This window comes from Poeciliopsis prolifica, unplaced genomic scaffold, assembly GCF_027474105.1.
Source record: "Poeciliopsis prolifica strain line A6 unplaced genomic scaffold, Auburn_PproV2 SCAFFOLD012, whole genome shotgun sequence".
Taxonomy (NCBI): Eukaryota; Metazoa; Chordata; class Actinopteri; order Cyprinodontiformes; family Poeciliidae; genus Poeciliopsis; species Poeciliopsis prolifica.
Window position 1 is genome coordinate 1,564,792 of NW_026562387.1, and position 15,256 is coordinate 1,580,047.

Consider the following 15,256-nt stretch of genomic DNA (forward strand, 5'->3'; position numbering starts at 1 on the left):
CTGAACAAGGACACTGAAAACCGTCACAGATGTCAACGTGGTTAACGATTGGTTTCACATTACTGAGGCTGAAGGGTAACTCTGGAGGGAGATGATAAAGCAACGAGATAAATACGGCACGATCCAATCAGAGCTCCACCACGCCCTTTATGGTCCTCTGACTGCTAACCAAAGACAACGGCATACAGAAAGGAAGGAGGATTAGATGGATCAAGCACCTCATAGTCTGAGCCAACTGTCAGTGTCTGTGGAGCAGGTGTGGACTCCATCAGTTTTTTGCAAGGCCTGAGTTGGTCTGAATTCTCTGCTCCAGTCTGTGCAAATGCATTCATTGCATTTTAATGCCAGTAAAGTCATCGTGCTCCATCTTCAGTATGTCTTTATCTGCATCGAATTCTGCTGAGCTACAGACTTCTCAAATCACTGGAAGATCACATGGCGCCTTTGGTCTGAATGCACCAGCAGGCTCTCTCTACTCCTTGGTAATAAAGCGATCGTATTACCAAGGTAACATAATACTCATAATTTGTAACAGTTTTGCTTCTGTGTTGAGTGTTAAAGATGGCCTCTCTGCCATAATGGTCAACTCCTATGTCTGAATACTGATGGTTTGGCGCTGAGGTTAACGCTCGCTCTCTGTTTGGGAACTTCTGCTTGAAGGTTTTCATCAGCTGGAGGTGATTCTAAAGGTTTCTGCTAAACTTTACTTATGACTCTAACCAAGCAAGGAGAGTTAAATATTACCAAAAAAAAAAAAAGTCACTGCAGGCCAGTTAAAGCAGCTCGCAAAATCCTACGGTGGCAGACTCCGGTTTTGTGATTGTGACTTGAATGTGTAATCATTTGTTTGACAGCTCTCTTCGGCTGTGAGGACCATAAATTTTCCCGGGATGTCTGCCTCGGCGTGTCATTGGTTATTTACTGCAGACGGGTAAACAGATTTTCCGTTATGTCTGAGCTTCTGCTGACCGCTGTTCTAAAACGGAGCTCTGAAACAGTCATTTGTCACACGAATTGACATATTAACCTGGCCCTTTACACATAACCCACACATGCGCTCACATAACGCCGCGGCGTTCGCTGCTATTTAATGCTTGAGTAAATGAACATGATATTTAAGTGACTGCTATTTCCTGAGCTCTGTTTTTTTCCCCCTTCCCCTACTCCTCCTCCAACAGGCTTTTCTCTAAATTTCCCCGGGGAGCCTGAGCCCCCGGGGTTTGGCTCGGTGTCACAGCCCCGGCAGCCATGATACTTCATCAGGCTTTCGCGCCGTTATTGGCAACGGCACCGCATATCCTCTTAGCAGTTATAGCTTTTCAATTTTCCTTTGAAATGCTGAGCCTAGCAGAACATATGGCAGTATCTTGGCTTAAAGTCCTGGATTGAGCCAAAAGCTTGTAAAACAGCCCGGCATTGTGAGCGCACGTGAAGCCGCAGGCTCCACGCTGTTGACCTTTGTGGAGTTTGAGCGCAGAGCATCAGCACTTCCCTTACAATTGTTAAAGACATTTATAATGGCTGCAATTACAAGAAGCTGTTGGATGCTGTAATGTCACAGTGTAAGCTCCGCTATAAAGTATTATTTCACCACCAACCGCCCGACCCCCTCCTCTAGATATCTCAAGAGGCCCATTTACCATGATGACAGCGCGAACCTCCGCCGGATTGTTCTATCATTCTCTGTCAAACAGTCTTTCCCCAACACACGTTAGCATAAACTCCTGTAAGCAGTTGTGTTATCTGGATTTCTTCCACTCGATCAATGGCTGAAGAAGCCTCCACCCTCCTCCACCTGTCATCCGGTAAAACAAATGAATCAGCAGCAGCATCGAAGGAAAACGTGGCGCTTCCACCGAAAACTCCTGCCAGGTGTTCTTGAGGACCAAACTTCCCCTGAAACGCAGAAACTGGATCGACGGCAAAACAGCAATGGCAATTATAATAAAAAAATTTTCTCCAACTATTGTATCGTTTTCCTACTCTTCCACAAACTATGGATTTTTGGTCCATTCCATTATTAATTCATGGTGGTGGGGGTGCAGGGGGACCTGTCCTTCTGGAAACCTGATCTGGATCGATGGAGTTGACCTTGGGCTGAGCTGCTACCCACCAGGCTGGACTGAAAGGGTCTGCCTCGTCAGACGCTGCAGGTCATTTATTTACATTTGTCTATATTGAAATTAGCTTGACTTTACAAAGTATGGAACCTGATACGACGCTTTCAATGGAAAAAGAGAAGCTATCAACACAATCAAGTGGGATCACGTTACTGTCAAAACCACTTAAGGAAACAATATGACTGATTTTAAAGGGTTAGCTTGATTTTTCTATTTTTTTTTAAGTGAAGTCCTACTTTTCTGTAGAAGGATGTTACTGTATTTTGCAGCGGTTCAAATCAACGGTAACTGACAACATGTCAGCAGATAATTATTTTGTGATTTTGCGATTATGTTGGTTGAGTCTTGGCTGTATCATTCCAGCCGATTGAGGCTCGTCAGGCAGCTGGAGCTACGCCAAGAACGGAGAAAACGTTTGGATTACAGACCGGCTATTGTGCAACACCATTAAAGATGGGATGTTCTTCTGTTTTCCAGGTCTCTGTTTGTTTGAAAATTCCCTCTAATCCCCCAAGACCTGCCAAATCAGCTGATGAAGTGGAGCGATACAGCAAACATCTGGCTAGCTTGTTAGCTCCCACTAGCTTCCAAAGAGTTCACCGTACACTAGCATCTTTCTATTTTAAGTAAAGGTAGTTATGACTGATAACACCTTAACAGAACCTCACTTCAAAACATTTGAACTCACGTACTGCTGGAAGAACTGTTATTCCAGAAGGTTCTACCCAAACCAGCGATTAAATAAACAGATAGCATGTTGCTGTATCGACCTCATGGCGCCTGCTGGATTCTGTTTGCTAAGCTAACCAGCTAACCAGCCTGTTAAAGGAAGCAAAACGTTGGTGGTGAACAGAGCCGCATACAAGATTATATGGCTATTGATTTTTATCAAACAACCCTCATGAGAAGGGCTTGGTCGACGGGCAGTGATCCAAGATGTAAGGTCAAAAGCTGCTTTTCAAACCTGCTTCGTTCAGCAATATTTACACTTCTGAGAAAACTATGCATGGCTGAAGTCCAGTCATCCATCCGTCAGACTCAACAAATTTGTGTTTAAGACACCAGTTGACATTTGTTATTTAGTGGGTTGCAGTGAAGTGCTCCAAATGGTTGTTCCCATTTAAATCAACCTGGCAGATGTGATAATTAGCTTACTGCGTAGCATCAGGTGAGAAGCCACAAGTGGACAAAGTATGTCGCTCTGGATTGCACATTCTAAATGTTTCAGCAGTTCATAACCCCGACCCTAAAACTGTTTTCACTGAACTTTTACAATATTTACATTAAAAAGGTGTTGCATTGTAGTTAATTACCACGAATCTCCATGATCTGAATATACTTTTATGTTAAAAAAAAAAAAAAGAAACATTCAAAGTTTTACAGAAATTTTGAATGAATGACTGCAGCCTTCTTGGGGATTGGAGTTTTTTTTTTTTTTTTTAGAAAGATGGAGGTCAGTTTTGTATTTCTAATCTCTGAAAACTAATTTTTGTTATGTGAAGTCTAGAGAGTTAGATAATGACTGCTAACAGTCACTGAGAGAACCCCACTTCAAAAAAAATCTGAATCATTTTAAGAGATTCAGATTTTTAACTCGAACGCTGAAGACAGCTGTTCAAATGAGACGGGGGGGAAAAAAAGCAAAATGAGCTTTTGAAGATCGATAAGGTGATATCAAAAGTAATGTGTTTATAAATATATGACTCATTTATTTAAAGGCGGTAATTTTAGTTTGCAAAAGTTTTAGGAACGTACGATATGCTTTTTAAAAGAAAAGTGAATGAAATAAATGTTAGTTAAAATGGAGTGTTTAACTTAAACATATAGGCTATGGAAGCTTTCAGGCAGAATTTATTTTATTTTAAAAAGTAAGTCATTAATATATTTTAGAATATGTTTTGTTGTCATGATTTAGTCAGTCAAACCATTTTAAATATGTTTCGAAATAAATTGTCAAAACATAATTGCAATTATGTACAAATAACTCTTTTCCTAGCTGTAAATGTTGAATTTTAATTTTAAAATTCTGAACATCATCATGACAAAGCTAGCATGTAATTGATGCATTTTATTGTGAGATGGGGAATCATAAAAAAAAGAAAAAAAAAGGAAAAACAAAAACATTCATTATAAAAAAGATGAGGTTGTTAAAAGGGGAGGGGCATATAAAACTGGGTATTGTTGTGACACCGATGCAAAGGAACACATTGGCACAAATAAAAAGATAAGAACATATGGCAATATTATTTTGGCTTGGTTAACGATCATCGTTCAATATGACAGCACACACTCATGCTATTAGACATACAATTAGTTTTCAAAGTTCAGTAGCTTCATATCAGGAGAGGAGAAAGAAAACTAACATGAGAGTCAATGCAGAGGTCACAGGTTCCAAATTTTCTGGCTTGCATGGTGAGAGATTTTTTTTTTCACCCAGAAGAAGAAGGAAAAAAAAAAAAGAAGAAAGAAACAATTTGTTCAAAAAACATAACTTCAGTATGCCGGAGTCTTGTTTTCCAGAGTTGCAGTTATTCGCATTTTCTTCTTTTGTCCATACTAAAATATATTATCGCATTAATACAAACTACAGTATTGTACACTACATTGTGTAATAAATAAGCGTAAAGAAACTTAAAAAAAAAAAAGAAAAATCCGACACATAAATATAAAAGTTTTCTACAACTAAACAGACATACCCATCTTGTCGGGGGGGTTGGGATAATACTGCCACTGTGGGACATGTACAGAACACACTGAAACAGAACGTAAACCAACATGAGGGACAAAAATAATACTGACAGGTAAAAAAAAACAAGACAAAAAATAAAAAACGTGGTTAAATTAAACTTCATTTTGTCACCTGCAGAGACTGAGGATTTCATGATGTGTGAAACAAGTGCACTGAATGAGCTCCGGGAGGGAGGAGGCGGTCGCCATGAGAAACCAATCGCCTTTGTGAAAACATGCTTGCTGACTGTTAGTCACTCAGATTAGGAAAAAGAAATCATGTAAAATCTAACGCATGAATCTGCAGGCTAAGCTGTCCTCCGTCTGCAACAGTGTTTCGGTTCATTGTTTGATTGGGACTCGGCGTTAGCTGGAAGCGTCAATAGCAACGTTCAATGGCACTTCTGATATGCATGCTTTCTCATTTGATTGATTGATCTTTTTTTTCACACTTATTTTTGCATAAGGCTCTAAGATTGTGGATGAGATCAGAGGTGGTGAGTGAAAAGGCAGACATTTTGGCTTTTCAGTTTCCTTTTTGTGAAGTTGGCTATTTGGAAAAAAAAATGGCAAAATGCAGTTTTTGGGAGGTTATGTGCAAAACTGTTTTAGTGTCCAGATTCTACTAGCAAGAAGACCAAAAAAGTTCATCAGTGGTTTTTAGTGGTGGATTTAGTTGAGGGTTCCTATGCAGTCTGGAAGTTGATACAGATATTTTCCACATCCATCCATCCATCGTCCATCCATCCATCATCCATCCATCTACCATCCATCCATCATCCATCCATCCATCATCCATCCATCGTCCGTCCATCCATCTTCCGTCCATCCATCATCCATCCATCGTCCATCCATCATCCATCCATCGTCCATCCATCATCCATCCATCATCCATCCATCATCCATCCATCCATCATCCATCCATTGTCCATCCATCATCCATCCATCCCATCCATCATCCATCCATCCATCCATCCATCCATCCATCCATCCATCCATCCATCCATCCATCCATCCATCCATCCATCCATCCATCCATCCATCCATCCATCCATCCATCCATCCATCCATCCATTCTTTTACAGTTATACTAATGGGCCTAAAACAGCTTTGGGGTTTTGTTTGGGAAGAGTTTTGAGTCTTTTCTGGAACCGTCTCTACTGATGCTCACTTCTCATCACTCAGAAATGGAATTGATTATGATTTGGCCAAGTTTGACAGACACAAATAAAGAACATCAATACTGCCTGGTTCTAAAACCCGTTGGCTCTCTTAAGGCTCTCAGTCCGACCACAACAGCAGAAATCTGAACTGTAATGCTAAACGGCGTGATAATACTGACGGGTTCAACAAAACTCAGCCTGGAGGTAAACTGAGCCACTTGTAGTGCACAGGATTTGTCTTTTTTTTTTCTTTCTTCCAACTTAACAAAATACTGACTTTTTTTTTGTTCATTGGCAATAAAAAGATATAGAAATATCTCCCAACTGTACAGCTTTTAAAGGTTAAAATATGAGTGATAAAATTAGTAACACTGATAAAAAGAAAGGACCCAAGGTGTTTTAGTAATAAAACATTATCTAAAACGTGTCGGCTCTAGCTTCCAAAGTCTGTATAATGCATGTCTCTCGTTCGTTAAAATTCCTCTTCTTCTTCTCCGCCTTTCTGTTTTACTAATGGTTCTTCAAACAGAGGGAGACGTTCTCCTGTGGGGAAAAGTCTCTAGTATTTTTTCAGGCACACCTGGATTTCTACACAGTAGTGAAGTGTCTGAGCGGACGCCGGTCCTCGGCTCGGGGCGAGGAGGGAGTCTGATTGTGTCGCAGGGAGAAGCCCACTTCCTGCTTCAGTCTGTGTCCGCTTTCTCCTCCGGCGTCTCCTTCTCGTCCTGAGAAACCCCGCTCCGGTTCGTTTCGCCGCTGCTCTCCTCCTGGACCTCCCCGCCCGCCTCCTCGGCTCCACCTCCCTCCTTATCTGTCACCTCATCTTTATCGGCGTTGCTCTCCTCCTCATTCTCCTCCTCCTCCTGCCTCGTGTCGACTTCCTCTTTCTCCTCCGTCTCTAATGTTCCGTCCTCTCTCTCGGTCTCCATCTGCTCCTCCTTCCTCTCCTCTTTGTCCTCCTCCTCCTCATCCTCTATCTGAACCACCTGGATGTCGTTCATGTCCACCACTCCCTCGTCCTCCTCCTCCTCGCTCTCTTCGTCCTCCCTGGTGCTGCTCCCTCGCTCGTCTGAGTCCAGTAGGGAGGGCGCCGTGTCCTGCCTCTGCCGCTCTGCGGGGACCTCGCCGTCCTCCTCCGCGGGGCTCTCCCGTCCTCCGGCCTGGCTCTGCGTCTCCTTCTTGCAGTAGGAGTAGCGGTGGTTCATGTGCTGGGAGTAGGAGCCCGAGTGGGAGAAGCGCTTGCCGCACTTGTCGCACTGGTACGGCTTCTCCCCCGAGTGGAGGCGCATGTGTTCGATCAGGTGGTGTTTGTGTTTGAAGGCCTTGCTGCAGATGCTGCACTCGTGAGGTCGCTTCCCTGTCGAGAGAGAAAACAGAATCTGCGTCAACATGTTCAGATCATGAAAAACACACGTTGCTGTAAAACTGTCTCCAGTTTGTCCCAAACTGCTTCTACACTCACTCTGAAGCTGAATGACGCGCATTCAACACAAGCCACTGATCCCACTGGAAGCACTTTGTCGCCCTCCGGTGGTGCTACTTTACCGTCACCTTTACCTGTAGTGCTCATTCTGTGTCCACTATCTAGAACACGCTGCCTGAAATGCTCCATTAGTAGTTCAAGTTTTTAATGGATCTGTTACAGAAGCACCAGCTGGAAGCCGTCTCTGAGACACGCAACACGTTCAGTTCAATTCAGCTCAGTGATGCTTTACTCAGTCCAGAGGGAAATGAAATGTCCTGACTCATATCATCCTAGTGCCTTCAAAAAGTGGTTGTGGATGGTGATGATGTGAGTAGGAAGGTTCTCTGGTAGCAGTCAGTTTCACAATGAGTCTGTAGAGGCCTCTGACTGAAGACTGTCACCTCGTTCGCTTTCGTAGCTCATCTTTAACTTGGTCCGGTCGTATGGTGAGATGTTGGAGTAGGGGATGTGACTATTGCTCATTATGATGTCTGGAACTTCTTTTGAAACTTTGGGGTCATAGTTCAAGTATCATTTTAGCTCTTGAGTTACTTCTCCCATTTGTAAAAAAAAAAACAAAAAAAAAAAAACACATTGTTGCCACAGTTACATATCATAATGACTGTCTGAAAGGTAAAAACGTAAAGTTAAACTACCAGCAGATCTGAGACGTCAAACATGTCAAAATAGAATATGCATCAATATACTGAAAAAGAAAAAAATGTTCTACTAAATGGAGGGATGAGTGGAAAACAAAAAACAGTCCTCATGTCCCCCGCAATGTTGCGTAAAAATGTTTCTACACCCTGAATGCTGAAAGTGTGCTCCATCATCATCGTATCTAAGGAGAACATTTCAACACAAGCAGCTAGTTTCACCTAAGATGAGGTCACTTGGAGCTGAAAACTGGGCTTCGGCGCCAGGTATCAGTAATAAAGAAAAAGAAAACGCCTCTGAGAGCGCTGACCTGCGCTTGGCCACGGAATCATCATCTTGTAGCGCTCCAAATCACTACCAGAGATCGCCTCTTGCAACACACGGGGCTGTACATGAGAAACTGGCAGTGCAGAGGTGGGGAGTTGGTGGAAATAAATTCTCAGACCTCTTCTGTGAGCGTTGAGTAATGCCTGCTGGAATGGAGGTGTCCACCCTTCTTCCAGCTCAAAATCCCCCTTCGCATGCACACTGACTCATGTTTCCAAGCACAACAGTGAGTGGTGATGAGACGGGTTCCGGTTCTGAGGGACCTTTTGTTTTTCTCTTTGTTTTATTGCTGGGTTTGTGCTCTGTGTGTGATTTTTGTTGTTGTTTTGTCACGTTTACCTGTGTGCTCGTATTTGTGTCTCAGTAGCGAGCTGCTCTTTTGGAAGATCTTGTCACACAGGTCGCAGGCGTACATGCCGCTGTCCGTCTTCTTCATCTTCTTCCTCGCTGGGCCCGAGTCGGAGTCGTTCTGCTCGTCCACGACCGAGAATCCCTCTGAGCCCAGATCCAGTCTCTCCTCCTGGGAAATGAGACATTGCATTGAGATGCTGGTTATCTTTTGGTTTTTCTTTCTTTTTGACAACACAGTGAAACTTTGCACTGAGTGATGCTGAGTCATCAGGTAGACACTCTGTCGGAGCAACAGCAACCACCCCTTCCTGTTCCAGTGGAACTAGAAGCTGCGCTGGAGCAAAAGGATGTTCGGTGTCGTTTGTGTTCTGTTTTACGTGGCAGATCTATGCCAATCCACTTAACACTAAAGTATAATACAACAACAGGAAATCAATGCAGCAGGCTGAGGTGCTGCCTTCAAACTGGTTCAACAGATCAATACGGTGCATGCAACAAAGAGTAGCACATCCTGACTAGTCTCATTAAGTCTCTGGGCGAGAAAGCACTGTAAACTTTCAATATATACTTCCTTGTAAAGGTCTTCATACCTTTTTTTTTTGTCATTAATAGCAATTTTCTTATTGACCAAAAAGTCAATAAGACCCAATTCTACATGGATTGTGTGGTGGTAGACAATGATGGTTGTAATGAGAAAAAATATGAAAGAACGCCCATGTGTTGGTTGATACTGATTGTTTTTTTTTTCTGAAATATAGCAACATCTAGCTTATTTGTTGCAAAATGTTTTGACAAAGTTGCAAAGCAGGGTGAATATGCAGACATGACATTGTGTGTCCGTAAGTCTCAGCTGTCTCACTGCACAGAAAAAGGAGACAGTGGACGATTACGCACCTTGATTCCATTGAGATGGATGGTTTCGTGCGTCTCTGTCCCTGCAGGGCTGTTAGCTGTAGTGGTGTATGTGTAAGCCAGCTGGGGGATCAGGATCGTCTGTTTGCTGCTGTTGTTGGTTAGTGCTCGCAGGCATTGCATTGTGGTTACAATATCGAGGGGTTTGGCACTTGGCTGGTTGGTGTACAGTGCAAGGGGGCTTCCCCCCATGGCTGAGAGTGGTGACGTGTCCTTCTTTGTGCAAGTTAAGTTGAGAGGTTCCTCCTCAGTGGTCTGGCAGGAGGAAGCAGAGGGGTAAACTCGGGCTGCAGGCGCCATGCTCTCTGCTTCTTCTCTGGCTGGCTTTGGCAGCGACAGGTCCAGGGGTCCCTCAGTGCTCTCAGGGGTGTCAGCTTGGGTGGGACCGCCAGCTGTAAGGTTAAGTGGCGAGGGCGAGGCCGGTGAGCTGTGAGTGCCGTTGACCTCTGCTGGCGTAGCCTCTGTGGGGCTATCCTGACTCACAGATCTGCTTATAGTGGCTGTGTCCTTTCCTGGGACCAGTGATACCACACTGTGAGCTTCACAGGAGTCTTCCTCTTCTGATGGGGGTGTTGGGGCGCCCAGGGATATCTGACCCTGCTGCATTTTGCTAAACCACTTCTTTACTACATGGATGGGCAGATTGACTGAGTCAGAGATCTTGACCAGCTCGTCCTTGGAGGGCTCGGCATTTAAGGCGAAATAGGCCTTGAGAAGGGAGAGGAGGTTCTTGGGGTGGTTGCAGAGTCCTCCGTCTGACAGCAAGGCAACAACGGCTTCAGATTTATCTAAACCTGCTCCGTTCAGTCTGAGATCCTCTTTCTTGCAGTGCTTGAGAGCATGGAGTGCTTCCAGCCCCCCTGGACAGTTCTCACACAGTAGACAGGTTGTAGTGGTCTTTTCCTCTTTTTGCTGTGCCTGGTCCCTGCTGCCTCTGACTGAAAGATCCTCTGGGAGTTTCTGGGACTTGATAGAGTCAGCGGCACTCTGAGCCGGAGACACTGGCTCTTTCTTTAGGTTATGGGGCGTGAGCTGGCCCTGGTTGGGGTCCAGACTGTAATTTATAATAAGTTTTGCATTCCCGTCCTGCCCTACGATCGGCAGACTAATGGCTGAGATGAGCTGCTGCTGAGGGGGGTGCAGCATTTGAGTGGTGAGGCCTGAGTTCACCTGGCCTTTGGCGTTGTTTTCCAGCACCTGCCGTATCACGTTACCGTCCACTGCCACCTTGAGGGCATTCTGTAGGTCTGCCAGGTTGATGCTGATGGGGGACACCAACCCCACTGTGGGCAGAACCACCGCCTGTACAGTACCCTGCAGAGGGGCAGCAGCACCTCCGCTGAACACTCCGCCATTGATGGCGGCCATGGCTGGAGGTGTTATTACCGCCGGCTTGTACTCGTAATCCACAGGCTCTGTCTTGATCTGGTTGAGGGGCAGCTGCTCCTGGAGGGGCTTGTTGTGCTCCAGTTTGTCCCTGATCTGTCCGCAGTGGACTGAAGGGGATGTGGGCAGCCCTGGTGATGAGCCCTGGGCCTGGTTTCTGCTGCCCCCCAGGCGCTGTCTGCTGTTCACTGAGATGACGCTGATGCACTTCTTACTGCTGATGTGGGAACTGTACGAGCCTGAGTGGGAGAAGCGCTTCTTGCAGTGGGAGCACTCATAGGGTTTCTCTCCTGAATAAAGCCACAGTTTGTGAAACAGAGAGAGGGAAAGCGGAGTCGGCCGGGAAGGGGGATGGAGGGGAAGAGGGAAGAGAACAATTTCCATTAGTGAATGAAGCTAAATGAGCAAGCTAGGCTATAAGCGGTACAGCAGGAAAAAGCTCTAATGCATTTCGATGATGCTTAAACGTTCGTGTAATGGCACCACTGGGAAATGCCCGTCTCTAATTGCTGTCCCATAATGCCAAAAGAAACATGATTACGGCACATTAAGGAGGAGAACCAACACACCGAAACATGATGAAGGAGATCTAAACGCAGGGAAACATAAATAAAACATAAAGCCTGCTTCGACCGAGATTGAAGCATCTGTGGCTACCAGAGGGGCATGAAAACAACACACAGAACATGACCTGCTCACGCACCCCCCCCTCTTCCCCCCCCCACACACACACCCCCATGCACACGCACACACACACGCAGATAGCTGTGCTCTCACCACTGTGAATCCGGAGGTGCTCCTTCAGATGGTGCTTGTACTTGAATGCTTTGCCGCATTCAGGGCACTTGAATTTCCGGTTGCCTCCAGACTGCGTGATGTGCCTCTGTGAGATAAAAGGTGAGCGGGTCGTTCAGTCACACAAGCCATGACAGTGTGACCTTTGAACTCTGATAATTCACATCACAATGCTGTTAATCAATGAAGGGCAAGAGTTCATGTTTATTTGTCCTGCTTGGAAACCTTTTATGTCAAGTTTTTTTTAAAACCTGTCTCTGCAGCACCTACAGAAGATTTTACAGCCATTTATGAAATAAACACATCAATCATTTTGCTGATTATTTTGCTGAATAATCTTAAACTGCTCTTTCTTCTTGTGTATTGCGTTTAAAAAACAACTTCTGTTTTATTTTTTGTAATTTAGAATAGTTCTCCAGTGTTTTAAAGTATTTCTACGTAGATTGCTTGTCTCTGATTTAGGGTAGAGACATCCAGCTCCTACTGTGAAGATACAAAACAATGGATCTTCAATTACTTTTCTGTTGTAAAGTTTTTGACTAATAGCCAACAGTGAAACATAGTGGATATGCACTATATGTGCTGCACAGTGGCGCTGCTCTAGCAGAGGCACTATTTTCTGTATTTTACAGCTGTTTATGCTGGTGTAAATGATATGAGCAATAACTGTTACAGCCTATAATGTGTCCTCATATATACGCCTATAAGTACATGGCCGGGCTGCCGGTAAAAGAGGATCTTGTGGAAATTTCACCATATCAAGTGGACAGCTGCTGGTTTAGTTAAATCAATTATCAGGAAATCTGGATATGAAGGCGAGTGCTTAAGCTTGAAACTCTGATTCATGATTGGGACTCTCTAATCTCTAGAATGTTCAGATTGATCAAGTATAATTTACACTGAACATCGATTCTTTGACATTTCATTTCATGAAAACAAACATGAGCATGTTCAAGACATGTCAGATTGGTGTGTGGGCTGATCAAACCATGTCGGAATTAGTTTTACTATTTACTGAGTCTTCTATTTTTGAACGTGAACATTTTAGAATTTTTTTTCTCAGATTGTTAAAATATCAACTCAATACTGTATATTTTTTGTCTCGTGGGCTGAATGGATTGTTTAAACTCATAACTGAGGAAAGCAAAACATTAAATCCATCCTGTGACTTAATGTGGCTTTCAGAAAGCCTAGAAAACTATTTTTAAAAAAACCTACCACTTTGAAATATTTCTACAAACTCTCTCCTTGGAAACAAATTACAAATCTAGCTTTCGGCATCTAAGTGCAGAACAGAACTTTGTACCTGATCCCGTCCTCCCTTATGAACGCTCATATGGCGCTCCAACTGAGCGCGGTATGCGAAGCTGTAGCTGCACTCTGGGCAGCTGAAGCTCTCCTCTGTCTTCTCATGCCGGTACTTGATGTGCTCCTTCAGGGAGCTGTAGCGCTTGTAGCCCCGCGCGCAGTACGGGCATGTGAGCAGCTGGGAGAACGAATCCGGGGTTCCTGGATGAAAGAAGAGAACAGGAGGAGGAGATGGCGTTACAAACACATGTTGGGAAACTCTTTGATGTTGCGCGTGAGCGGCCACAGTGACGCTGCTCTGTGATTTCGCCGATCGCTGAGAGATCCTCCCCTACAGGTAAACAGCAGCCAGGTAACAGAGCAGATCAAAGCTGGTGTTTGCTGTCCTTGACTGCACTTTGATTTCTCTTCATGTTATTTCCACATCTTCTGACAAGGCAAATAAATTACAGTTTTAGACTCTTGAGATGTAACCGTGTGATTGCCTATTGTGCATCAGGAGTGTGTGTAAGAACAAATGAGACTGGTAAACACGTCGCCCACCTGCACCTGAGCTCCAGACCAACAGAGGGTTTAAGTTGTTCTCTTCCCACACAGGTAAAGCATTACCTTGTTAACAAGTGATGTATTAAGCCCCCCACCTCTTCCTGGGGACCAGGTGGCTGGGAATGCACAGACATTATCACCCAGGTAGCTGTGAGTCAGAGCTCACATGGATGTGACAAATTTACTCAGGTGTTGCCGTTTCTGACACTCCCCCCAGCTCCTCAGAGGAAGCAGGTAAAAGTTAAAAGCCCAGGAGCCGTAGAGGCTGTAATGATGTCAGAGGCTGGTGCTAATGGGGGGGAGTTAACACCTGAGGTGTAACAGGCAGCAGGTACAGCCTCCCCCTCTAGAGGGGGTAATTACTAGATAGGTGTTGTAACAGTGCGAGAGCTCAGCAGTGCAAACAGCAAAGTGAGGACGGGGCCTGCGGTGTGATGTCTCGTACCGTTCTCGTCATGGACGCTGGCGTCGGGAGTGCCCTGGCGCTGGAGGTCATCGTCTGGGGCCTCTGGGTAGATGATGGCCGTGTCTCCTTGCTGGAGCATCTCCTCCACCAGGGCGTCCGTGCTCACGTCATCCTCGCCATCTGAAGCGCAGTCCTCCTTCACTGCAAAGAAACAAACACACACACTCTTCACAGACGAGCCATCATTGATCTCATTGCCAGAGCAGAACGGTTTTGGCTCCTGACGCATGCCATACATGATCATGTTGTGAAATCACAGAGAATGACGTGCTTGGAGCAGCTCCTACAGTCTGCGCTCTTGATCATCCCATGTTCAGCAGACTGGAAAGAGGCATGCAGTGTCAGCAAGCAGAAGAAAAAACATCCCGACTTTCACAAAGGGATGAGAAAACTCATTAGCATCAAAGGCCAGGGGGCCACGGTGAGCATGGCGTTCTTTGTAAGAACTGAATGGCAAACCTCTATTAACAATGTTAGATAAGGTACTTGTTGTGACTGGAACTGATAATTAGGTGACGAATCTCCTCCTCCAACGTTGCAGCAGACAGAGACGAAGCAGGAACGCTCACACACTCTGTGCTCTCAGGTGAGGCTCGGCCTTCAGACCAACTTTGGCAAATGAGCAGAGTGTGTTCTTCCTCCACATCACACGAGCTCGGCTCATTACCGGAGCATAACCTGAGGACTGAGTTTAGTAGGCATGAAAGCTTCCTCCCTTTCTCTTGATCTTGGTTCTCCCCAATGCTACCTGAGGTGGATGCAGACACCAGGTACAGCATGTCAGCAATTAAACAGAGCACCGCTCCTCTGTGGAAGTGTTAGTGCGCCTCTGTGGATCATTACGGAGAATAATTACAGGGGTGAGCTCGCAGCTAAAAGCAAAGTTAGCCTGCTGTGGATACAACAGTGCTGTTTACTGGGCAGATGTTTCATGAACTCCCTCTGCTCAGCGGAGATTGGAGAATTGTGTTTGGAGAACTGCGTACAGTCTCTCTGTGTGTGTGTGTGTGTGTGTGTGTGTGTGTGTGTGTGT

At 45.0% G+C, this 15,256-nt stretch overlaps 1 protein-coding gene across 1 annotated transcript in view; it reads right to left on the minus strand.

Moving 5' to 3' along the window:
- Window positions 1-5,819: 5,819 nt before the first annotated feature.
- Window positions 5,820-15,256, minus strand: part of zeb1b (zinc finger E-box binding homeobox 1b) — a 55,862-nt gene continuing 46,425 nt past the window's right edge. Inside the window, exons 3-8 of the mRNA XM_055037352.1 lie at window positions 14,203-14,364; window positions 13,210-13,412; window positions 11,886-11,991; window positions 9,705-11,398; window positions 8,799-8,979; window positions 5,820-7,367 (exon numbers count right to left, since the gene is read on the minus strand). Of these exons, the coding sequence (XP_054893327.1) occupies window positions 6,694-7,367; window positions 8,799-8,979; window positions 9,705-11,398; window positions 11,886-11,991; window positions 13,210-13,412; window positions 14,203-14,364 (3,020 nt within the window). The 3' untranslated portion in view covers window positions 5,820-6,693. The remainder of the gene's footprint in view (window positions 7,368-8,798; window positions 8,980-9,704; window positions 11,399-11,885; window positions 11,992-13,209; window positions 13,413-14,202; window positions 14,365-15,256) is intronic.